At 35.4% G+C, this 25,635-nt stretch overlaps 1 protein-coding gene across 4 annotated transcripts in view; it reads right to left on the bottom strand.

The window, feature by feature from the left end:
• Positions 1-25,635, bottom strand: part of PTPN3 (protein tyrosine phosphatase non-receptor type 3) — a 91,019-nt gene that overhangs the window by 28,218 nt on the left and 37,166 nt on the right. For 3 of the 4 annotated variants that reach the window (XM_018070138.2, XM_018070139.2, XM_018070140.2), the window contains exons 10-17: positions 24,568-24,631; positions 19,588-19,760; positions 14,702-14,836; positions 13,008-13,184; positions 4,425-4,448; positions 2,272-2,470; positions 1,242-1,319; positions 248-304 (exon numbers count right to left, since the gene is read on the bottom strand). In XM_018070138.2, the coding sequence (XP_017925627.1) occupies positions 248-304; positions 1,242-1,319; positions 2,272-2,470; positions 4,425-4,448; positions 13,008-13,184; positions 14,702-14,836; positions 19,588-19,760; positions 24,568-24,631 (907 nt within the window). The remainder of the gene's footprint in view (positions 1-247; positions 305-1,241; positions 1,320-2,271; positions 2,471-4,424; positions 4,449-13,007; positions 13,185-14,701; positions 14,837-19,587; positions 19,761-24,567; positions 24,632-25,635) is intronic. The other variant, XM_018070141.2, reaches the window with a different exon arrangement.

Here is a 25,635-nt window from a genome sequence, read left to right as displayed (position 1 = left end):
CCAGTTCCAGATGCACTTTTTGAGATGACAAGAGGACACAAATATGCTTTCTACTTGTCTTGTTTGGGTAACACTTCTAGATCCTTTAATCTGTGGTTTAAGAAACCGCTGGTCAAACCAACTCCTAAAGAGAACAGCTCAGCTGCTATCTCACACTAGTTATGGGGTCCAAATTACTATTTGTATAGACCTCTGAGAGAGGAGGGAGTAATAGAGGTAGGAGTAAAAGCCTTACAAATTTACTTACAGGTGATCCTGGAGTTATTCTTGATACTACTAGTGGCATTTTTTGATCTACTCCACCCTAAGGGAATGTGAAGTAAATAACAACAATAAATATATTATTAAGCATAAGCAACATTTAAAACAAGTAATCAATTATTTTTGTTTCTATATAGGCAGGGTTAGTAGGACTGAATTTTCATCACTAAATGGGGGACTAAGGGGTGGGTTGTGGTGTCTTTATATTTACCAATTTCCAGTAGACTAGATCCAACGTCTTTGGCCATATATTTTAGTAAGCAATAAACAGATAAAACGCAACATTTATTGTAACCCTGTTCATCAAACAAGCCTAATTCAACACTTGAGCTGGCAAGGTGGACAGTCATCTTAGATGTTGTGATGAACGTGCAAGGAACATGGTAGGATCAAAGTGCCAGACAACTGTACTCCCTTATTCTCTTCACATGACATTTGATTACTGCTGCACCAATAAATGCCTGAGATGAAAAGATCAAACTCTGCCCTGCTAATTTACACTACTCTGCTTAAATGGAATTTCAGTGAGGGAATGTAAAACATTTACAATAGTCAGTTATTAATAGTAATTTCCATTTTCTTCAGAAATTAATTTTCAACTTTCCTATAGGATTTACAATAGATATATTAAATTGAATAGCGTAAACTATTTTAGTTGTTTTACAATACAGAGGTCCAATTTTTCAAATGTTCATGCCTTAAATAAGGCTTTCAAGTTCATATTTAAGCAGCCAAATAGGCAGTCTGCTTTGGAAATGTGCCATGCCCATAGTATATGCAACTGAAAACCAGAGAACTAGTGACTTATTTTTCTAAGTGTTGTTTTAGCATTTAAGGATTAGGCTGTCACTTCTAAAGACACGAGAAATTCCTGCAGAATATACTGTTTTCTCCAAATCATTACATTAGAAAACAAAAAAGTAAACTCAAACCATTATATTTAAAAAGTATTTAAAAATATCTAAAAGACTGCTTGGTACCTTTAGATTAAATCCAAACTTCCCATCTTCATCTGGTATGATACGCACCAAAAGTAAATCTCCTTCAGTTAGGTCATTCTGTAATACATAGAAAAAACCCACAGATTTTCTAATTTTTAAAAGAAAATAGCAGCAAAATAGGGAATAGTACATCCAAATTTAGATGTGCTGAACAAAAACACTCTATGTAAATCCACCTTTAAAATAAGAAAAGGATATGGTTGTAGAATATACCTATGGTAGTAATCTTTTAAATTGTAAAAATAGCAACATACCTCACAGCAAACATTCTCTGGTTGCTCTGTACTAACACCGTTACTCTCACCTTAGCTTTCTCGATTGATAACTCCTATTACATTTTCAATCTGTTGTCACCAAAATGTTAAGTGCAACCCATGAGTAGAATTGATTCTACTCTAAGAACTATGAAGTAACTACTTTTCCCCTGATTTTTCTCCTGTAAATGGGTGCATTTTTATTTTCTGCAACAGAACCACAAAGCAGATGGATTAAAAGGTGTCAGCAGCTAATGGACAGGTAGGATAGGAAGTTCTTCAGAACACCTCTGGAACAGGCTGGAGACAGGAGAAAACTGATCCACTACCATAACATTAGTGGGGAACAGCTGCTTTCCAGTCAGTTCAGAATTCAAATGATCTTTAACACATGCCTGGGATAAAGCAGAGATGTTCCTGCTATTCAGACATATAGCAACTTGAGTTATCTGATCTTTCTCCTTGGAGGAAATAAGATTTAATCACGTGAGTATTCCTATTCCACTAGGAACTTCCCCTGCAGATGCTTCTAGAATATTGGACACTTTGGAAATCAATGAAGTTGGCAAGCTTGTCAATCATACTGTATACACAACCTTGGATAAATTTGAGTAGTAAGACAAGATCTATTCTTATTAGTGCACAAAATATGCTCATCCTAATATATAAACCACAACTTTTGTTCATTCTTAAACTACAATTCAAAGTTACATTCACTACTGGTTTTAATTTCAAAAGCACACAATTGAACATACCTTATCGCAGTAGTACTGACTGGAATCTTCTGTTGAGCTACTTTTTGTAACATTGTCATATGTTTCTAAGAACTGTTTATCCACCCCTTCCAAAGGGTAAGAGCCAGAAATGTTGCCAACTCCATTGGGAGACTGAGCCAAGGCTTTAGGTGAGATATGGGTCAGAGAACTTCGCGCTGGACTGTTATCCAATACATTCCTTTATTTAAAAAGGATAAATATTACAAAAGATATTGTTATTCCGATTTTTAAATTAAATAGTAAAACATACAAATGTACTGCCCAGTTAAAAAAGCAAGACATCTTTATACTTAGATTTAACACCACTTCTTGAGGTTCAGGGAAACAGGATTGAAGTGTGATTTAAGCCTATCATTTGATCAGTGGACATCTAGAAGAATGGACAAAGTAAAACTAGAGTAGCAAAACCACTTTTAGCAAAATATTTTGATGTTACCACTGAAAAGCACTGTTGCAGTGCTATAGTAAATCATGGTAACACATAAAGAGAGCTGAACTGCAAGTGAAAGGCACCACAGTTGCCAACTCTACCCATGAAAAATCTTTTGCTGTGATTCTACTCTCATTCCTGAAAAGCAACTTTTTTTTTTGTTTGTTTTTGCAATTCCTCCTTCTTATGAGTGCCATCTCAAACTTATCCCTGTGGGAGAAGGCAATTTGCAGAAAAGCTGTGGTAAATTGTCAGAGAAATAGGAAGTGAAGTGACAATGAAAGATTTAATTACAGTTAATATATTGTGTTACTGAGTAGTTACAACCACGTAGAACAAACCAGAATTAAATTAGGGTGCAGATCTGGCATTCAAGAACCTTAACATTCAAGGATAACTAAAGTCACTAATTAAAACGCTCAAATCTGAGAATTGGCCAAGTTGCCTGATGGTGCTCCAGGACCTTTCAAATATTCATTTAGCTACATTCTCTCTTATGAAAAGGATGAAATGCAGACCATTAATAAAACCAAACCTCTCCTTTAATTGGATCAAACTCATACAGAATAACTGCTCCTTCTTGATAAATCCTATCTAATGTGAAAATATCTGTCCTGGGGAAAGCTTAGGTATAGCACCATCAAATTCTGACAGTGTTAAAGTAGCAGAAGTATATGCTGATAAACCCTGGCATTAAAATTTGTAAATTCAAACATTTACTTCTGCTTTGGTAGTAGAGCTTTTTTTGGTACATGAGCATTTTTGAACCATTTCCAGCAGCCATTGCTAGCTGTCAATAAAGAAGTAATACTACACTAGAGAAGAATGTACCTTAGGCTTTTAACAGACAGGACTTGCATTACAGTGAACTTTGATAATGCAAACACTTATTTTTCAGCTTAGGAAAATCTGATTGCAACAAATGTAAACGTTCTGAAAGATGCCATCAAGCAAACATATTCTTGCCACAGTACTTCTGATTATGTGTACTTGGCAATGGGAATGAGGTGTTTTGTGCAACATTCGCAGATTTTTCAGTTATTACAGAAAATATGTTTTCAATGTTTGGGAAATCTTATTTATTTGTTGCTGTCCATAATTTCAGAATACTTTGAAGTAGTGAACTATAATGACACTTAAAGGAATCATACTGTCAAAATGATGTTTTTATCTGATAGCTCCCAGGACATTTCACGATTCCTTCGAGGTCTGCATTAAGCAGAGGAACATTATATATGTAAATACGATCTAATAGGCTTTCCAGAACATAGTAATTGTTAAAAAACCATTTCACTTAGAAGTTGAAATTACAGATCATAACAATTTTTCAATGTAGAAAAAAAAATAACATCAGGAAAATATTACAATATATTTCAGTTAATGTCATCTGGCACTATATAAAGAGTCACTAGATAAAATTACCAGTGAATTTTTGCATCATTTAAGTTTTGCAACAGTTTTTAACCAACTTTTTTGTTAACAGTGATTAGGTATCTATTAGAACTTAAGACTTTCCACATCCTAACCCCAAAATATATTTTTTCCCCACAAATCTTTACAATCTTCCTTGGTTTATACATATGTTTATTTGTGTCTTTTAACCATACAAGATCACTACCTTGAAAAATCACTTGAAGTTATGTATTTCACTATTAGTCCTAAAGTTAGAGATTCTATAGTAGAAAGTTTAAAGAAAACTCACTTTGGTGATTCTTGTTCAGATGACCTGTTAAAAACAACATAAAACTAACATTAAATGATCACAAGTTAAATCTTCAAGAAAACAAAAACTAAAGTTCAATTAAAAAAAAAAAGCAAAAGTTATGCTCATAGTAAATTAAAGAGTACTTAACCCTGTGCTGAAAGTCTGAATCAGATAACTATGGTATTTATGAAACACCCAACAAAAATCCCAGGGCAGTTCTAACCACTCACTCGTGCTTCTGGCACAAGCCCAACTACAGGCAACATTCATTTGCTACCACAACTTGAACTATGCAGGAGTTTACAGGGGCAATTATTTAGCCAGACACACCATGTCATTTTAGAAAGCTTTAGATGTAGATCACAATGACTACAGACATCACTGACAGTATTTTTCAAAATGCCAAAACACAGAAAGTTCTTTACATTCAGGTAACCAGAAATGAGCACAGGAGACTTCAGAAGCATGACATTTCTAATGCTCAGTCTCATGATGTGAGAGCAGAGCAAGTGTTGACAGAGAACTTTTAGACAAAGTATAACAAAAGCAGAAGTGGTTACATCAAATGAGGACGATCTAGAATGGAAATCAAAATTTGCAGTACATAGCATTTTTCCAATGCATTCAATTATGTTCATCAGAAATCACCTGAAACAGTGAGCTAAATGTTACTACATCAATTAAAACAATAACTGTAATACTAAGGCAAATTTTAAAGTAAAATTTACCAAAAAGGTGTTTGCAAAGCAAAGTACGTTTAAGGCGGATGGGACAGCTTTACAAATTCAATTAAGCAGTGACTAAAAAGCCTGGAGCGGTCTAAGTCCATGCTGGAAAAATACAAACGTGAAGTAGTTCAGTTGGAATGTAGAATTGCTGAATTGTCAAGTAATAGGAGGCAGTTCACAGTATACAGTTAAAATTTCAAATATCATTCCCTAAAACATCCTCAATACTAAGAATTATGTACTATGATTCATCAAAACTGCAGGTAAAATAGCAGCAGCATCAGTCTAGTTAGGTTTCCTTATATGTAATTTGACAACATGAAGAAATTCTTCCTTGAGAGGCAGAGATAGTGAAACTTGATCCCCACAGACTTTGCAGAGGTTTGGGTTCTATATACTTTTAATATTTTTAAAACATTAACTTCTTCCTTTTTTATTGCAGTCATACCCAACTTCTGACTCCACTGATATCTACCCCTACTTTTCCCACAAATACCTCTGGCTCTCTTTGTCCACAATTGCCAGAGAATTTTTACCTCCTAAATATAAGCAGATCCTATGGAAATGTGTACTCACTTGCTCCCTGACCAGCCCATATCTACATGGGACAACCATTGAACTTGGACAACCATTGAACTTGTACTGAGAGGAGAATGTCAGCTTAAGGTTTTGGTTTCCCCCCCACCCTGTCTAGTCACTGACTTTCACTAATCTTGCAGAAAACTTTGCACCTTTGAAAATTCGGCTCCTACACTACATTTGACCACATTTTCCAAATGTTCTGAAGCAGGAACAGAGGCAGACAGGCAGTGCTAAGACATAAGCCTTCTTTCCTTAGGAAGTTATGCTAAAAATAAAGAAACATTGTATTTATTTTCATTTAAGCTAACAGATTTTTTGATGAGGCAAAGAACAATGAAACTGTACATCTTTTCTACATTTTGCCACAGTAGAGATACACCTCTATTACCAAATTCTGTGCAGAATTCAAGTTGCCATAAGTGAACTCTTTAAAGGGCCTTCATGAAAAATTTACATGCATAAAATTGTGATGCAAATAGATGCAATGTCCCAATTTTAAGATATTATCTCCCCTCTTTCTTCCCTATAGAAAGAGGCAATTTGAGAAAAAAATTATTATACCATGTATAAGTGTACAGTAAATTTTCCATTATCTCAGTAATAGCTTTGGAGACTTAAATGCGAGATATAAATTCTTAGTACTATTTGATGACGATTTATCTGTTAAATTATTACACTTTAATTCAAACATACAAGCTCTAAATGAGTTACTGAAAACTCTGCAACCTTTTGAAATGGGAAGAAACGTAACTAAATATTTGACCGAGAATGTGACCAAACTCGAAGTCTAGAAGAATTTATCACAGACAATGCAGCTGCATCTTCCTAAAGCCCTTAGTAGGTCAGCATGCTAGAGCTGCAGAATTTTGCACCACAACAGAGTTAAATAGTATTTCTAGCATGTAATTACTCACAAATATGATAAAATACCTTGAACATGAATACCTAGATGATATTTTCTGGCTACACAGTATTACACATTTTACTGACCTATCTTCCTCTCACAACATACGACAAGGACTTAATTTTAAGTCAATGAAAGACAACACTCACCAGACCAGCCACTCAACTTTTTCATTGAGAAAGAGAGCCCTTCTTTGCAAGGAGATTAAGCTTTCCATTGGTGCAGCTAACAAGCAAACACTTCAAAATTGCAGGTAATTTCTCTTTCTTGCTTCGCAATATATCTAAAACTATGCCATTTCAATCTTGCACTCCCTATGGATTGCTCTGTTGATAATGACCTTTGTACTAAAACTGTTTCCCTGAGAAGTCTAACTCTCCTCTTCTGTCAGAAGGATAGAAAGGTCTTAAGGAAAGACCCCTCCCCCCCATTTTGGTGTGACCTACCAGTGAATTCTGCTATTCTGAGAACTGAGGATGATAAACTACAGCAGAATAAAACCCCAAGAGAAAAGGGACAAGTGAAACAATAGCACTGTAGCAAAACTCTCCTTTTACAAACAACTGAAGGAAACATCTGTAGGTTTTGCCCTTGTGCTGTTCTTGAAGTTCTTAAAGCTTCTTTTATTGTAACACCTGGAGGGCTGGGGACATTGAGTGTGCCAGCACTTCAATTACCACTTTTTGGAGTACTTACCATTAAACCTGGGATTATTATTCATAAGTAAAATAAGTGGAAGATATTTTCAGAAACACTTTTCTACTGTCTTTTAGAGAAGTTTATGCACAGAATATTCAGCATTTCTGTGAAAGACTGCAAGAAGGTGACACAAGTTCTTTGTGCTGCATATATAAGAGTACCATTACAGAAAAACTTGAGGCCATACACAAGTTTTTCAGTGATTTTCTAGAAGTTCCAAACATTCACATTTGTAAACTGCTGCCATCACCATTAAACGGATACTGTGTTACTCTGCATTGCCACTATTGACCATATTCCAGTTTACTGACTTGCTATGAAAGTTTCATGCATTCTGATACACAGTAACTGCTTGGATTGCTGCAACATTTGCCTCATCACAGATTTGTAATTCAACTTCAAAACTTTTCATCTGGATGCAAAATGTAGCTTTTTGAACTGGCACAGAAAGTGTAGGGTATTTGAATAAGGATATATATTTAAAAAGAGACGTTTACATCTAACCAAAATATACCTATGTACAATTTTTTGTGTATATTTGAGTGGGAAAGCACATAAAACTTAGTCTATTAATAGTAGCCTTAAAACCCTAATTTAAAACTAATTGAAATATTCACAGATCCACCATCCAGTTTTAGGATATATTCCTCAAGAAAGGTGGAGTATACAAACGAGGACAACGAACTTTTGTGAAATGCAATAGATTTCCTAAGAACAAAGAAATTATCATATCTGTATATGATTAAGAACTAAGAATAAATAACAGTTTAAAATGTGGGATATTTATAATATTTTGCAATTTTATACCAAGAAAGCAATTACTAGGACATGGTTGGGTAAATCTGAAGAGTATTTTTATCAACAGTAAAGTTTTAAAAGTTTTGCTTACAAAAGAAATTGTATTTTAGTTAAAATAATGATGTGTTCCTATAGTACATTCACCAAAGCTCACTATGCAGTTACAGTTTATTGTCTATCAAAATGGTAAGCTAAAAGAATTGAACAAATGCAGCATCCGTTCAGGAAATCTATTTTCAGTGCAATACCTTCACCAGATGATGCATCACACTCACACCAGGAACGTATGTGCACTTCCAGAAATTCATAGCACAGTGCAAGTGAATTTCCTTTTTGTATACTAGTTCATCATTCCATTTCCTTCCCCTCCAACTCTGGGGTTGTACACATTATGCCATCTATATCACTAACAAAAGACAGTTTTACAATATAAGTTAACAGAGGTTTATAGCTTTACAACCATTTAAGAGAAAAGTTTATGAACGAATACGTTGCATTTATAACAAGTAGAATTTTAGACTTAAAGTAATTTAGGGTGGAAGGGATCCTGAGAAGTCAGTAGCAACAGTGCTTCAATGAAGCAAATGCAAACCTCTCGAAGAAAACATCCTCAGGGAAGCTGCATCAAGACTAGAGAAAGCAAATTTTGACTGGAAAACTTGTTATCAAACAAATGCACTCATTACTTGGTATGTTTTATCTCAGTGTTATTCTTGAAATAATTTTAAAAGCCAAAATAATAACAGTACCATGTGCATATGCATGTAGGCATGGTACAAATAGAGTGACAGAGTGAGTACAACATACAGTGAGAAGATAGACTGGATTACCTGTTCTGAACTGGTGAGGCACAGCTGTAACAAAGTGTTACATAGCGAGAAAGCAAGCTATGACACTTTAGAAGGCTAAGTGTAGGCTCCATGTCTATGTTAGTGTTAATTTTTCAGTCGCAGTAGCAGTCAGATGAGGTGCACAGCAGCAGGGCAACAAAAAGCAAGAACTACTGGTAGGGGATACTTTCTTCACAAACACTGGGGAGCCCTGGGCTAAACAAAAGTCCTCTTGAAGTCCTCTTCAGCACTGTTTTCTCTGACAGGTGTTGTAAGCAGCTATGATTTGAGATAGTTAGATTAAATAGGCAAACCTATTTATGCCCTGTGAATAAAGTTCTATTATAGATGTTAATTTTGAGAGGAGCAATTTTTTGTCTACACTACATATGTAATAGACAGCTCCAATCTTTTCTGCAGACACTAATAAGAGAGAAAAATTTCTCCTTTTCACTATGTCTGAGCCTCAAATTTTTCTTGAATGTGAAAGCACCTTAGATAATTTGGGTAGCAGAAGCAACCTACCTACACATAACACAATGCTCACAAGTTTGCCCTGGGTTTCTGTAGTTCACCTGTGCACATGGTTTGCTCTGTTTTCCAATTTTCTTTTTTCCAGTCAGAGACTGCAGTATACTCCTCAACTTTCAGTTAGAAGGCAGAACATTCACACAAAGCACATTTAAAAAAAAAAAAATCATTTTGTCCTTCAGAGAAATATAATAAATGACCAAATATTCTTGACCCTCATCTCCAGTATGTTCCTTTAAAATATTTAACAGCAAACATAGCTCTAGATGTTGACATGTTTATACAGTACAATATATTTAAAGAAATTGAAGAAGAAATATTGACAACTGCTATGTTTTATGCTCTCTAAACTAAGAGCTGTTCAAGATAATTTGTTTTCTAAATTGTGTACTGTTTTATAGAAAGAATATAGAACTTGATTGATTCCTGTGAGTGAGTAAACAGAGCAAGGAAGAAAATCGATTATTAAGAAAATAAATATACTTGGTACTGTCAGGAGAGAAAAAGAGTGTATAGGGAAATAAATTCAGGTGTATGTACTTTGCCAGCAGTGGTGGCTTCTACATTTCTGATATCCATTAAGGTTCTGAATGTGCCTTGGTAGTATTAGGTAGGCAGCAAGTGTTGTTACACGAGTTTATCTACAATTTACCTCAAAAAGCGCTACATCACAACACATCACTTTGAAAGCAGGTCTATCTTGGACCACTTGTTTTGAAAAAAAGGTGAAAAAGGGTAAAAACTATCGACCACCCCGAAATGCTGATGGCAACTGGAAAAATAAGTGAAGAGCCATATTCTATGCTAACTGCAGCTCGTACAGAAACAGCTTCAGAAACAGTAAATTAAATTGATGCTTACTTTACAGAAATCAAGCTGTTGCATGATTATTATTATTATTATTATTATTATTAAGATAGACATAACCATTCAGTGATTAAATATCAGCATTTACAGTTGTTTCCTAGTAGCTCTCAAAAAATGTTTCAGATTTTTTTTCAGACCAAAGCTATCCAGTAGTTATAATTAGCATTAACTAACACCTCTATCAACAGTCTCAGACAGTGGGCTATGCAGTAAAAAAAGCCCTCGAAAGCCAATGTGTATTAGCAGGACTATGAGGAGCTACTTTTTGCTCTCCTCTAATGAAAGAGAAATACTGAAATTGCAAATCTGAGGGTTTTTCCTTAGCATATTTCCATTATGTCGATTCAAATCTACTGAAGACCAGCATGGCAAAAATGGGTAAGTTGACTTTACAAGATTTATCAGGACACTGGAAGGTGTTTTACAGTTAATATTTAAATATTTCCGATGCGTGGCAAAAGTCCAGAGCAAGTGTCCATATTCAATACTGAAGATATACAAGGTAAACTTTTTTTCTTAAAAAACTAACTTAGGTGATAGGGTAAGATTCCTTCTATCAATAAAGCATTCAGGGCAAGAAAAATTTTACTACGCACACATACTTAATTTTACTTTACATTTTTCAACAAGGGGAATGAAGCAAGTAAAAACTACTGTAAGAATGCAAAAGGAAAAAAACTGGAAGGTGAACTAACATAAACAGGTGAAAACTTCAGTGTAGAGAAAAAGCTTTTTTTTTTTTATTTCTACAGTTACTTTGTATTTTACTTCAGTTGTTAAAAAGGAAATTGTTAGTGACTATTTTACTTCACGAAAGTCTAACAGTCAATACAACAAAGGATCATTCATTCCTTGCATTACATTCTTCTTACAAAACACACAACTTGAATTTAAATTCATCAGATTTATGCAAGGATTTTTTCATTTACCTGCAGAGTATCAAATATTATAAACATACCCAAGAAACTAAGAACATGTTTGGGCTAAGATGCATGGAAAATTTGGTTTATATGAGGTAGTAACAGTAATTATCTCCAAAGTGAGTGATATTACTTAGACACTGCACAGACATTTAGGGCTCAGAAAATAAAGGAATGTGTTATTTTCAAATTTAAGACACCCTATTTTCACTGTCTGAGAAAGAGCATAAAGGCAGGCTTTTCCAATCTATTCTCAGTAGGTATAGGATAACTGAAACAGAAAGGAAAGGGAAAAACTACATGGGAAGTAAAGAAAAGTCAAAAAAAATAAAAATCCAACTGGTAGGTCACGATCTGCCAGTCACAGAACACAGCATGGTAACTTAGTTTTCTGTCTACAGCGTCTACCATCATCATCTCTTCTTATGCCTATCTCTCAGTATTTTTACTCAGAAAATACTTCTTAAAGCGTATCACCTGCAAACTTTAAAATGCAGGAAATACATGATTTCCTATCTGTGACTATTCACAACATCTAGAGACATCACTTATGTACTATCATGGCTACTAGTGTCATCAGTACTAATAAGTAGTACTAAGGTTCAGCTGGCTTCCAATCAGAAAAATAGAAAAACAATTTAGAACACCCCAGTGACAAACTCCAAATATGCATACCACATGTCAATTGTTCTTTTTTTCATAGAAAACTCTCTGTTGCAATGTAGTAACAATATTAGTATAAAATTTAAAGAAAACAGTTTCAATCCAGAATTTAAAGCTACAGTTACCAGCTGCATACTGTCACAGAGGCAGGTGAGTCCTATCAGCTTCCATTAAGACATTGCTTCTCAAAATACATCTTGCCTTTAAGTCACTAGGCATCACTAGAAACCATTTTCGTTTTGTAACAGTACAAATGAACCTGCATTTTAATACATAGCATTCCCCCCAGCTCAAAGTTTTAAGGTAGTTGTTTTCTTTTTGGGACTGAACAATTAATGACTTTGTACATTATTTCTGAAGTTAATATTGTGATAATGTGAAGATATTCATTAAGAAATATGGGGAAACCACACGTAAAATGTAATACATGAGCACAAAGATAGGTGCTTCAAACCCTGGAAGCAAATCTAGCAGTGGCTAGAAGACCACTGTAGAGGAGAACGAAGTTGGTCATCAAGGAATACAGCCAAAATAACTCAATGCAAAAAGCAGAGACTGCCTTTAGATGAGCCATTGACAGTTCCTCTGTGGAAGAAAAAAAATGGATGACCACTAGCATTATTATGTTCTTGTGTTTACTCAAATGCAATATCTTTTTCAACTGACAGTGCTCAGCTGATGGTGTGGAATATGAGTGAACTCTTATAAGATTTCAGTTTTTCCCCCCCACAAAAAAAGAAGACTTTATGTCAGGTAGAAAAGCATTGCAAAAGCTACTAGGAAACAGAATATCACAGGCAGGCCTTAATAGCTTCTCTAATTTTACTTAGAACTTTAGAGATGAAGAGTTGGTTTGTTTTTAAGTTGTCATTTTGTGTCATGGCATTTGCAGTACAGCAACTGGTCAAAATAGAGCTTATGCAAAGAGAAAACTGACTGAACCCATCTTAATATTACAATTTATGCTGATTGTTTTACACTAAAGCTCTTTGATTTTCCTGTTTGGTGCTTTTAGGAAAAATCAAAACAGGCAGTGGATTGTTTGCTGAAATCCTTACCTCCTCTGTGGACTGCGGTTCTGAGAGAACTCCGAATCACTGTCCTTTGATGTGGGAGAGCCCTTATACGTATAAAAAACATCCTCTGTTTCAGTGATATAACTAATCTCATTTGTAAGGTTATCTACAGATGAGTGTCGTGGCTTACGAATTTCATGACGTAGTCTAGGACTCCGCCTTTAAAATACAGAATACAAACACAAGTGGGAAGATTAGAATATTTCACAAAATTTTATAGAAATAAAATTTCTATCCTATTGCAGTTATGACCAGAATCTTCATGGCAGGCTTATAAGCCTCATTTTAAATAATAAATTTTTAAGCATTTTGTATGGTATACCAGGCATTGATACACTGCTAGGTTCAGTACATGGAACTGATTTGGTGTTTCCCCCCTGTAAAATGCAACCTATACTGTTACAGTTTTAATTATAGGATAATTCAAGTCAGAATGGACTTATGGGGGTCATCTAGTCCAATCTTCTGCTCAGAGCAGGGTCAACTAAGGCCAGAGGAGGCTGCTTAAGGCTTTATCTAGTCATATCTCAAAAAAAATCTGAATGATGAGACTACACAGCTTCTCCAAGCAATGATTGTCCATGTGATGAAGCAGTTTTTGCATTATATCCAGACAGAACCTCACTTATTTCAACACTTACTTGTTGCCTCATCCTCTCACCATGCAATACTGAAGAACCTGGTCTCATCTTCTAGCTAGCTTCCTCCTAAGTAATGCCAGGCTGTTATTAGGCATCTGGGAAACCTTTGCTTCTCCAGGCTGAACAAGTGCAGTCATCTCAGCCTCTCCTCATTGGGTAAGTGCTGCAGTCTCCTGACTACCTTAGTGGCTCGTGGTCTTTGCTGAGCTCACTCTAGATTGTCAGTGTCTTTTTTGTATGAGTGGACACTAAAGGGCTGCAGCATTCTAATAAGGTCTAATAAGTGCTGAGCAAAAGGGGGCTATCACTTCCACTGACTCAGCATCTACAATTCTGTTAATATTGCCAGGTTAAAGTGGACTTCTTTGCTGTCAGGGCACACCAGGCAGCTTGTGTACCACTTCTGCCTATGAAGAATATCAGGTCCTTTTCCAGAGTATAGCACTGTAGACAATACTGTTGCACTGGGTTCTTCCTTCCCAGGACTCTGAGTTTGTCTCTATTGAATTTCACACATTTCCTACTGGGCCATTTCTCCAGATTTTCAAGGTCGCTTTAGAGGGCAGCCCTATCACATGGCTTATTGATTCATCCCTCCAGTTTGGTGTCATCTGCAAACTTTATGGTCAAGTACTCCACTGCCTCCTCCAGATCATAAAGATGTTAAGTAGGACAGGTCCAAAGACAGATCCCTACAGTCATCTACTTGTTATTGTCCTCTAGGTAGAGTATGATCCATTAACAACTCCCCTCTGAGTCCAGTCATCCAACCATTTTAATGTTTTTTCAAACCACCCTGCTGTCCACCCATCCTGAACATAATGTCTTAACTTGGATATAAGATTTTGGCAGACAGTATCAAAAGCCTTGCTGAAGTTAAGGTAAGTGATACCCACTCTTCTATCATCATATCTATTCTCAGAATGACAATGTTTAAATATGTATGTACACACTACATAATTATTCTGCTAGAGTGCACACAATTAGAAACAGTAGGAGGTTAGAAGGTATTGGGAAACCTAAAACTGGATTTACCAATTAGGGGTAACAGGAGGTGATCGAGAAGGAAGGCTTTTGGTCTCTAGATGCTCAACAGATAAGGACCGTCTCATAGATGGGTTCCAAACCATCCCTCCTATAACTTTTCTGCAGTACTGGTTGTTTGCAGACCTGAAAAGAAACAAAACAACTATATGTGAATTATTTTGCCTAGAAAACTTGTATGAAATAAAATACACTTAAGAAAGTCAACTTTAAAATTAGTATATTTTAAAGAGTGCCCTGTGCTTACCCCTCCTTACTTATGCATTTACATTCTCCCAGAGACATCTGCTGTCCCTCACTTGTGCCAATAAAACTGATTGTTAATCCCTGCTACATTGCTAATCACAAGTCTGAGTAAAAATAACTTTTTCTAAGAATGATTTTTAAACCAATTGTGTTTAAGAAGACAGCGGGGAAAAGGAAATCTGTATGTCCTACTGGCACTGAACCAAGTGCCTGACAAAACACAGTTCAAATACAGGTAAAATATTCTAGAGATTCCCTGTTAATATGCATAAAGGGATAACAATTCACCAACAGCTTCACTGCTCACAGGACAACTTTACACCTCTATCTGCTGCCTCATCAAGTAAGAGCTACACCAGGCAACACTGTTTCTGGAAAGAAGTCACATTTGAGTGATGTGTTCCTTATAGGAATAAGTCATTAGTAAAAGATCTGACATGCAAATAGAATCTCCAGGTCTGGACTGCTTCCTGGGACAAGATTCTGACAAGATAAGGGTTGCATCAGAACCAGAACCTCAGATAGGAAAGCAATAAAAATGTATTACTAGTGAAATTATACAGCAGAAGGAAAATTTTTAAGTAGACTGAAACTGAGATAAACTAACTTTTATGCTTCTTTTTATAGAGCATTCCACAAGAAAAGGGAAATAAGCTGCTCATTCTTGAGTTCACAGGCCTAGGATTTCTCATGGAAAACAAGCAATTTATGAGTTACAGAGAAACCACCTTTGGCTTATTACGACCTGAGCTGTACATAATGAGCAGCTGGGATAGCAAAGAGTATGTGAGTACTCTACTATAGAGCTGAAAATTCTCAATTTTACATGGCATTAAGAGAAAAATGTTGCTTATGCCATGGATATTACTCACACTATATCAAACCTTAAGCAGACTTTGCACTGTACTGCTTTTTGTTTTTATAAGTAAAAGAAAATGCAATCCAAGACTTTTTTTTAATATACACCGAAGTATTTCACATATCTTGTTCATGATTTTAAAGGAAATCAATTCCTTCATCTTCCAAACGTACTTTTAAAGCTTCTCCCAGTATGAAAAACAAAGAGGGAAAACTAATATGAACTGCCTGCGTATCAAAATCAGCTACCCTTGAATGTTTTTTGCTTAGTAAAAAAAGTCCATGAACTCAGGAGAAGCTTTTGCCTGTATTATCCAATTTATTTTTCTAATTCTTTTAAATACCAGTGACAAGGCACCAACTACTCTGGTCATCTAGAGAAACAAAGAGTTCTTTCAAAGAAGGCTTACATGGTTGGAGCAGAGAGGGAGATTGGAAAAAGAGGATGCATTATGAAAAATGCATTTTGAAGAATTACACATTAATCAGCCTTTCTTTTTTACAAGTGCCTGTTCATGCATTTTCCAATGCAGTTGACTTTTGAAGTGCAACATTACTCATGTGATGGGAGCCAGAGCCCTAAACCCTAACTCTAATCCCAAACCCCTAACCCTGATCACAAAATCACTTATACAGTATGTTCTCTAGATATTTCAGTTAAGACACATAAGATAAATAATCTCCTGAACTCCAAGTAGCTGCCCTTCAGATGCCAAATACCAGGATATTTCTCAGCAAACACTCTGGGAGGCTGCCAAAGCTTTTCTGGAATGGGCTATAATATCTTGAAGTGACAGTTCCTTTCTCTCATTTATTACTGAGGCTATCCTTGGTGAAAAAAATAGATACAATTTTAGCTTTTCAGAAAGGAATGAGAATGTGCCTAGGAGAGGTTATTTAGCATTCAATCCAGAAGCATTGAATGAACTAACCTCTCAGAACCTGAGAGATGTGATTCAGTCTGCTCCTAGAATAAGGCTTTCAGGTGATTTATACAACTCAGAAGCCTAATTTAAATGGAATTCCACTAGTACCTTAAGCTAAAAGAATCTAGAAGGGCACAGAGATTTGCAAATAAGAGATTGTACTCAAGTATTGCAAGAGTTCAACTATTTGAACTGATGCAATAAATGCTAGGCTATTTGCCTCACATAAGGTAGAACTTAATATAAGAAAGCCACAAATTCCATAGGAAAACTTGTGATACTTAAGATGGTAAAACCTGATTGTAGCCACCTTTAAAGCTGACAGAAGTTGCATTGAAAGAATTACTGAACACAAGTCAATCTTAAAACCTCCAGGGTTGCATGATGTGGTTGGTGAGGTTTTTGTGTGAGTGTTTTATTTTGTGTTTTTGTTTGTCTATTTGTGTTTGTTTGATTTGTGCAATGCAAAAATTTGATCCCTTTCATAAGGGAGAATGCAGAATCTCTTTTTTCATTGTGTAGCTTCCACCACGAGATCAGAGCCATCCTTGAAAAGCAACATGGAAACTCATGTTGTCTCTTACAACATTCCACAATCACAAACAATTAGGAAAGTAAAAATTTTCAATACGTGACATATGACTTCAAAAGTTACTTGTTCACCCCTTTTCTCAAATCTTTTGAGAAATTAATTTTGCTGAGTGACATTGGCCAAGTTCATAGGAACTACTCAAAGCCTTTCAAAATTACTGTTGCTTCTTCTGTACTTTAGCCATCTTTCATAGCAATGGTTGCTGAGTCACTTCTCCCTCATGTGGATCCTAAACTTCATGTTTGTTGCTGGTATAAATAGGGTCAAAGAATGCATTAGTACAGAGGATATCATTAAGCTGATGGAAGAGATCACCCTAGAGATTCCTTAAGAGACCAAGTAAGCAATTCAGCAGAGACAGGGCCTTGGAACACAAAATTACTTGAAGAGAATTCTGTTTTAGTAACTCAGATCAACAATGAGAACTATCCTGCATGCTACAGGCTATTAAGAAACTGTAACAGCAGATTTTAAAAAATAAAATGTTCGGTAAAAATTGGAACGATACTAAACTAGGACCCGTTGGAAGCCATGCTGTTTTCTTTCCTAACATTTTGTAATGCAGTGCAATCTCTGTGTGTATATATGTATATAGGAGGATTGGGATTTTGAATCTCTTTGCAAATTTGGGAGAAATAAAGGACTCCAGGACCTGACAACCCTACAAACTTTGAGAGTCACCTCCTCAACACATCCACTATAGAAAGAACAAGTTCATATCACTCCATAAAGGAGCTAATTCTAAAAGTATGGATCTGTAAACCAATAGAAAATTAGAATACTGTTCATACAACAACTTGTTTTCTATTATCTAGAAACCAGACCATCTAGCTATGATCTAGTACTAGGTGAAAGCCTGGAATTCCACTCCAGCAGAAAACACAATATTTTATCAGACTTCCTACAGTTGGACAGCCCTCATGGGTTAACTACTTCATTTACAAGCAATACCAGTCCACTCAGTATTAATTTCTGCAGTATTTAAAGAGTCATGAGAGTATAAAAAGTCAGAGAGGCACCAAAGTCTAAGAGACTATTTGAAGTATGATATCATTCAAAAATTGAAGTTTATCCAAATAGAAAAGCGAGAATCAGCCTGATAAATTAAATGTAAAGTTAAACTGTTAAGGGAACACACTACACAAAACCCCACACGGACACGCACCACACAAAACCAAAAAGAAAACAATAAAATGAATACTTCTCCAAAATCAGAACAAGCAGGTTTCTAGAGAGTCTACAGAGAATACGGATGATCAAAGGATCAAAGAACACTCCAGAATCTAACATTCAGAGAAGATAATGACATAAGACTTTATTTTTCATTACAGAATGTTTTTGGGGGGTGGGGACCAGGTATCGATGAGACAATGAAGACACAGCACACGACACATTTGTAGCTGAATTGCTGATAAGTGAAACAACCGAACAAATCAACATAATGAAATAAGTCACTGGAACTGATACTTATCCAAAAAAGTCTAAAAGTCTCTAAGATAAAAGAGCAGAACTACTTCCATAAAACCTCCCACTTTAAAAATCACACAGGATGGCAAAAATAAAGGTCAATTGCAAATAAATGGAGAAAGACATTACAATGTCAAATGACTAGGCAATAAACTGGTAGCTTAACTTTAATGAAGACAGGGCCCAGTTACTGCATATGGGAAGGAATAATACCAACTTCATCACTAGACCTTAGGTAACATCATGAAACTATCAACTCCATGACTAGAAGAACCTAACAAGACAAATGAAGGATTAGAAGTGTCTCAAAAGGGGTATCTTGGATACCTGAATGGGACAAAGCTTTTCATCTTTATGTCAGTAATAAGTGGTTGGTATGATGCACTCCAAAAATTGCCCTAACATATTAAATAGAATGTGTACATGACACTAAGGGCTAAACATTTCAAAACAAATGTGTTCAGCAAATTCTCTTACTGGATCATTATCTACACGACATTTTTACTTTCTCGTGTTTTTATACCACAAGCTGAACCAGCAAAGTTGAAAAAATACCAGTAAAACATATAGTCAAACACCTTTTTAGGAAATTATAGGACAAGTTCTACTGTAATGATACCATGTTGCAGAAACTGAAACCACAGCCATATAACTTTTCATATGGTTCATACACAGAGTGGGACAGAGCTATTGGCAGAACTGAGCTCTGCCACTCCAACTCGAGCTACCACTGACAAATCCTCCCATTCCCATTAATGGAGCAAAACATGCTTTCACACAATACTTACTTTGTGGGATTTCTAGAACCCAGGGTCCAATAATTTGATAATATCTTTTTTTCATGAGGTAGTGACTTCTTTGCCTGAAAAAATGTGTGATGCTCTACACAAGATTTCCAAAGATTTTTGCATGCTCTGTAATTTAACATGTTGAAGGCAACAATATGCTCTCTGGATTCATTCTGTAACAGAAGGAAATACCACGTTTCAATATATACAAGCAGATGAAACAGTAAACACACTCATAAAACAACAATAAAATTATTTTAAGCTTAAACAGGAAAAATACATCTAGGGGAAAAAAAATAATCAGCATACAGTAGATTTTTAAGCTGGATATGGCCAAAATAACCATGTGACCATGTGACATTCTAAATTGCAAAATGTTCAATTTAAAAGTTAATGAAATAAGTAAGCCTAAAGTGGTAAAGACCTGATATATATGAGTGTCATGTTAAACAGGTTTTCAGGTTTCCAGTCAGATCTTGACCTCCTAAGACTAACAAAATTTTTTAAAACATTTCGTTAAAGGTACAGTGTAAAAAGGAAAAGCCTTCATTCTTTGAATTCAAATTCTTCACAGAAGGCTTTAGTTCAATAATGTTCTTTCAAGTGCCATAGTATGCAAAAAGCATATTCTTGATAGTCTTTTGGAAGAAACTGAAGATGTTAACAGTGATCCATCTTGGGGGAAAGAAAGTAGCTGTGATGAGACTGGAGTTGCTGCTACTGTTATTAAAATCCAATCCTGCTTCCTGAATGATAACATGATGCCGCAATGAGGAGAATCAGAAGGGAGTAGAATACAAAACTTGTGTGTCTTGGTGCAAACTCTTACAAGTAACTTCAGTGCCAAAGTGCCAGTGAAACACAGGTGTAACACAATTGTGCCACCCACAGTTATGCCCAAGAGTTTTGCACAAGATATAGCTTTAGTTAGTTAATCTAATTATTGATATAAAGAAAGTGGAATGGGAGCAAAGGAAAGAGAAGAAATAAAGATAACACGAGACCCAAGTCAGTCGCTATCACAGCTCAGCACTTCAGTGAAAAAAAAAAAAAGCAAGTTTTCATCACTCATCTTTTCCAGCTGCTCTGAGTTATAACTGATTTTGACATCTCAACACACAATTAAGCAGGCAACCTTTTGCTTGTTCACAGCAACAGTCCTGTTGGGAAGTAACTACAGACCATTTTGGCTGGAATACTCAATCTATTTTTCTTATGTTCTTTTTATTTCTAGGCAACAGTTTACAAATGCCATGTATCAGAGAGCAATCTCGCATTCTGCAAATCACTTCATGTCTAGTTCAGAGAACCTACTACACTTCAGTTGCTATTTTACAAAAAAAATGAGAATCTCAAGAGAAAGAAAAAAAGATTTGCCTCTTGATTTTACAGAAGCATTGAAAAACATTTAACTGATTGCAGTCTTTTAGGATTGCTTTCCCTATAACTATTAAAACATTTATAAAATATTTTCTTTTTCAAAAAGAAAAGAGTTTTTTTATTTGTCTCTTGTATACTGCAACCAATTCATCTTTTTCAGTTCTCCACAGTTGCTTCTGAGTAGCTTATATAAAATAAGATATAATTATGCTTGCCCACTTTAACCCAGAATTTCTTGAAATATAAAAAGCATACATCGGTGAAAGACTTAGTGACAAATGCCATTTCTGACATACTTCCTGTTGGTTGAATACCACTTGAAGGATTTACTACTCCAGTAGACAAAAAAATTGAAGTGTATAGATATTTTTGTTGGCCTGAAGCACTAGCTTTTCAATTGCCACAAAAATTATTTTACCCAAACATCTCAATCATCCTGAAAAGCCATAATGTAAAGATAAAGAATTAAGTACACCTAATATTGTTTTTAAATTTATGTAAATTTAAAACAAGTGTGTTTTTCCCAACTGTTACCACTGAAACTTCTTAGCAGGCTCTAAGCAAGCTAAGAGTTTTAATATGAACTTAAAGTAGGAAAAATATTTTCAGAAGTTGCAGAAAAACTTATTCAATTTTTATATTAACATAATCTGCCTCACTAACGGCTACCATTGCAAGTCATGCTATTGAATCTGTTTTAAAGGTGAAGAGAGTTCTAGGGGAATCCAAGGATCTAATACCTCTCAAGTTCCAAAAATGGCATTTTAATAATTACCAAGAAATGAGGATTAGAGAAATTTGTGGCCATTAAGGTAAAGAAAACAATCCTCCATAGCTAAAGTGAGTGTCTTGCTAGTTCAGCATATGGAAGAACTTTGCATCAGTTGTATGCTTATTACATACCTGAAAATATCTACAACACAGAAAGTAAAGATATATTTTAATATGCAGAAAATGAAGTTGTCTTCAAGCATTAAGCACACTGAAAAGAAAATTTTGTTTCTGAAAGGTTCAAAATGTTGTTTGTAAACAGCACAGTTCCTATTCCTACCTTAAATCTGATGTAGATTTAATGAAGGGTGCAAGACTTCATAGCAACAGACACTCACTGATTCAGCAGTCTTGCTCCCCAGTCCTTACCTACCTCTTCAGTAGAAACTGAATACTGCATACTCCTAATCAAGTAGCTATCAATGGGTTGAAGCAGTAGGAGGGTAAAAGAGAATGTGAGTAGCAGGAAAAGAGTGAGATAAGGTAAGTTGGGTTTTCAGAAAAGGCACATAAGAAAAGAAAAATGAAGTAAAAGAAATAAGGAGAATAAATCAATGGAACATGGCAGATCCCAGAAGACTGCAAACTCATTGCCTTTGAGAGTTTCCTGTAGATTTTTGTAAAGAATCTACATATGACATACAAAACATAAAAGAAGTGCTATAGCACTATGATCATCTTTAGTCAAACCTTGTCTATGAAAATAGAGTATCTGCTCTGTTTTCCCCACATTCTTTCATCTTCCTTACTTTCAACCTCATTTATTATTTCCTCCTGTATTTCCAAGCGAGGAGCTAATCAATCCAAAGACCCACACCAACTCAGTCATCTGCCCTCACAAGCCCCCTAAGTGACCCACTGTTCTGGCAAAAGCCCCCAGGACTTCACTCCCAATGCACTGCATCAGTAAGTTTTTTCAAGCAATACCACTGGAGTACTGCAGACTTACTGCCTAAATTCCAAGCAAAGGGGGCTGACAAGGATGGATATATCCATAGATTTAGTAGCACACCTGGTCTGCTTTCTAGTATGTACTGAGAAAGAATAAAAAGGTCAAGCAGCTAGCCTTCTTTTTCTGTAGCTTTTTAAGCATAATACTGTGTGCATTACTACATAGATAAAAAACAAAGAATTATGATCACTTAAGGGGAGATAAGTTAAAAGAAGAGCCTTGAACTGTCGTCACTTATCAAATGTTTAATTGAACAAATTAAAATTGCTGCTCTCTTCAAAGGTGACACAAGTCTCCAGAAAGAAAAATTCATTTTTTGACAGCAGTCAAGTCTTATATAAAATATCTGTATTCATTACATAAAGTACAGAGACTGTTGTCTATGGACACTTCATTTTTCCATATTTTGAAAACACTGCAAGAATCAAAGAATGGTTTGGGTTGGAAGGGACCTTAAAGATCATGTAGTTCCAACCTCCATTTTACTAATCACTCTCAAAGAGTTCTGTTACTACATTTATTCTCACAGGTACATTTGGAAATTGCTGCTCATAAGCCTTCCATATTTGTGTATATGAAGATATTGCGATTTATCAGTGAATTTTTAACCCTCAAACCCAGAGGAAGGTAATACTTGCAAGTGTAATATTATTGCACTCACAAACCACTAATTTGTCAACCCCTCCTTTCTTCCTGCAGTGAAATACATATGAACAGACTGTGACATGTTTGCATATAAACCATATATTTAGAAACTTACAGATAACAAAAAAACTGAAGATCCCCTTAGAGTTGGTTGGGATGCACTCTATGCATGCTATGCATCTGTGCAAGCACTAGTGCAGTAACACCCTCTCTAGATACTAACTTCGTTTACACGTGAATCCTGAGCAGTAACAACATGTACATGCTTGCACGCCACTCAAATTTCAAAGAACCCACCAAACTGGGAAAAAAGAAGGACATACAGGAAAGAAATAATATGAAAATATTTTTCTTTTGGGTAAAAAAAGTCTCCATAGAAACCTGTGTTTAGCAGACTCTCTAGTATATGTGGCTCATGAGGTCTTCTTGTAACACAGCTCCTATCAGTTTAAGAAAGAGCCAGAAAGAGCCTTCATGAAGTTTAGCTATAAGTTAATAGTTTTACTATGTCTGAGTTCTGTCTTGAACTGAATTAAAATACTTATACATCTGCTGGTCCCTAGTTTCTGCAGGGTTTTTTTTTGCTTTTACTATCATATTAAATATTCTATGGTCTTTGTAAAAAGATATCTTAATTTATTTTTGTATTGTGTCAGCACAATAATAATCAGTAATCAAGATTCGCCCCCCCCCATTAAATAGACTAATATTTCAGGAGCCCACAGCATTATGAAGCCAACCCTTAACAGCAGAAAAATTACATTAGTTTTATCAAATATCTTCACATACTTTGCCAATTTCTGAAGCCCTCCATGTTACACACAGCAGTTGTTTAGTAGATTCGCTGCATTGAGTAACTCTACAGGGCAGGGAGAGTGACAAAAGAAAAAGCAGCAGATGCTGGCAAGAAAATGGAAATATGCTAGTTTAATAAATATTGGAGAAAAGATGGAGACCTGCACTTATCCCAAGTCTCCAAGGGAGAAGAAACCTTCATAGGAAAGATACAGTGTATTAGACCAAAAGTGGAAGGATTCAGTGTTGAAAAGGAAACAAAAAATGGGAAACAGAGAGGATAAGAGGACCAGAAGAGCAAGGCCAAGTTAACAAACCAGAATTTCAAAGGCAAGTTACCACAAAAGAAGCTTTTGATCAGCAGTTTATTGCTTATATTTAAGGCAAAAATATTGAGTATGATCACCTGATCAAAACAAAATTAGATGATTACTTACATGTTTCTGCCGTTGTTGTATAAAAAACTTTTTCCTTTTAAAGGAAATTTTTAATATGTTCACCCTAAAAGAAAGAAACAGACCATAAAATATTGAATAATATTTAGAGGGATAAAACAATGAAAAATAATACTGCATACAGTGAGCCCGAAAGATTATAGCTGTTAAATATTCAATGAATATTATGCAGCCATCTCCTGTGTTGAGTGGCAAATAGATATCCTCATTTACTCTTTAAATAGTTCACAGCAGTTCTCTCCCACCAAATCTATTCTTGCAGCAAAAGCTTGATGACATCCTTTTACTAAGCTGCACAAATGTTAAATGTGTCAAGTTTTGTATAACTTTAGAGTCATATGACAACTGTGACTAAAGGAACAAAACTTAAGACCCTAAAGACATGACAAGGTTGGTCATACAACCATGGAAACTTCCCAGAGGCTTCACAGAACTGACTTCATAATGTGAAAAATATCATGCATTTGTGTTAATAATGAAACACATCTTGTAGATAAAATCATAATTGTAGAAGAATGAAAACTGTAAGAAAGAGTGTTAATATATTTTTCACTTCATTAACATTGCTATGTAAATTATGTGGTAATTTTAGAACTGAACACCTCTTGTCTACATATACACAGTATGAACACATATTTATAAGGTAAAGATTACAATTGGAATTGGTGCTCAAGTAATTTTCATTTTAATTATAAGCTTATCAGTTTTGCTAAATTAAACAAAATTCTACCTACCTACGCACCTTCCTACAGCAAAACAAGATTTGTCTAAAATACCTAATTTTTCTCTGCTGTAGTTCTACTTCAGTAACTGAAAAGTTACATTTTTCAGAAAAAAGAATTCTCTTGTGGTCAGCTGGAATCATATGGATGCCTAAAGGAAACCTTTTTAAGTTTTGATCAAGTCATACTTGTAAGGAAAAAAATCATAAAAGGGTTTTGGAAGTTTGCTGCTGAAAGTCCTGTTGATGAGACTGTTTCACAGGACATTAGATATCATCAGGTATGAACTATTTTGAAAGTCATCTCAGTTCTTGCATGACTCTCAGCA

This window comes from Manacus vitellinus, unplaced genomic scaffold, assembly GCF_001715985.3.
Source record: "Manacus vitellinus isolate BGI_N305 unplaced genomic scaffold, ASM171598v3 scaffold_17_pilon, whole genome shotgun sequence".
NCBI lineage: Eukaryota > Metazoa > Chordata > Aves > Passeriformes > Pipridae > Manacus > Manacus vitellinus.
The sequence above is the reverse complement of the archived record's forward strand: the minus strand, read 5'-3'. Positions and strand labels throughout refer to the sequence as shown.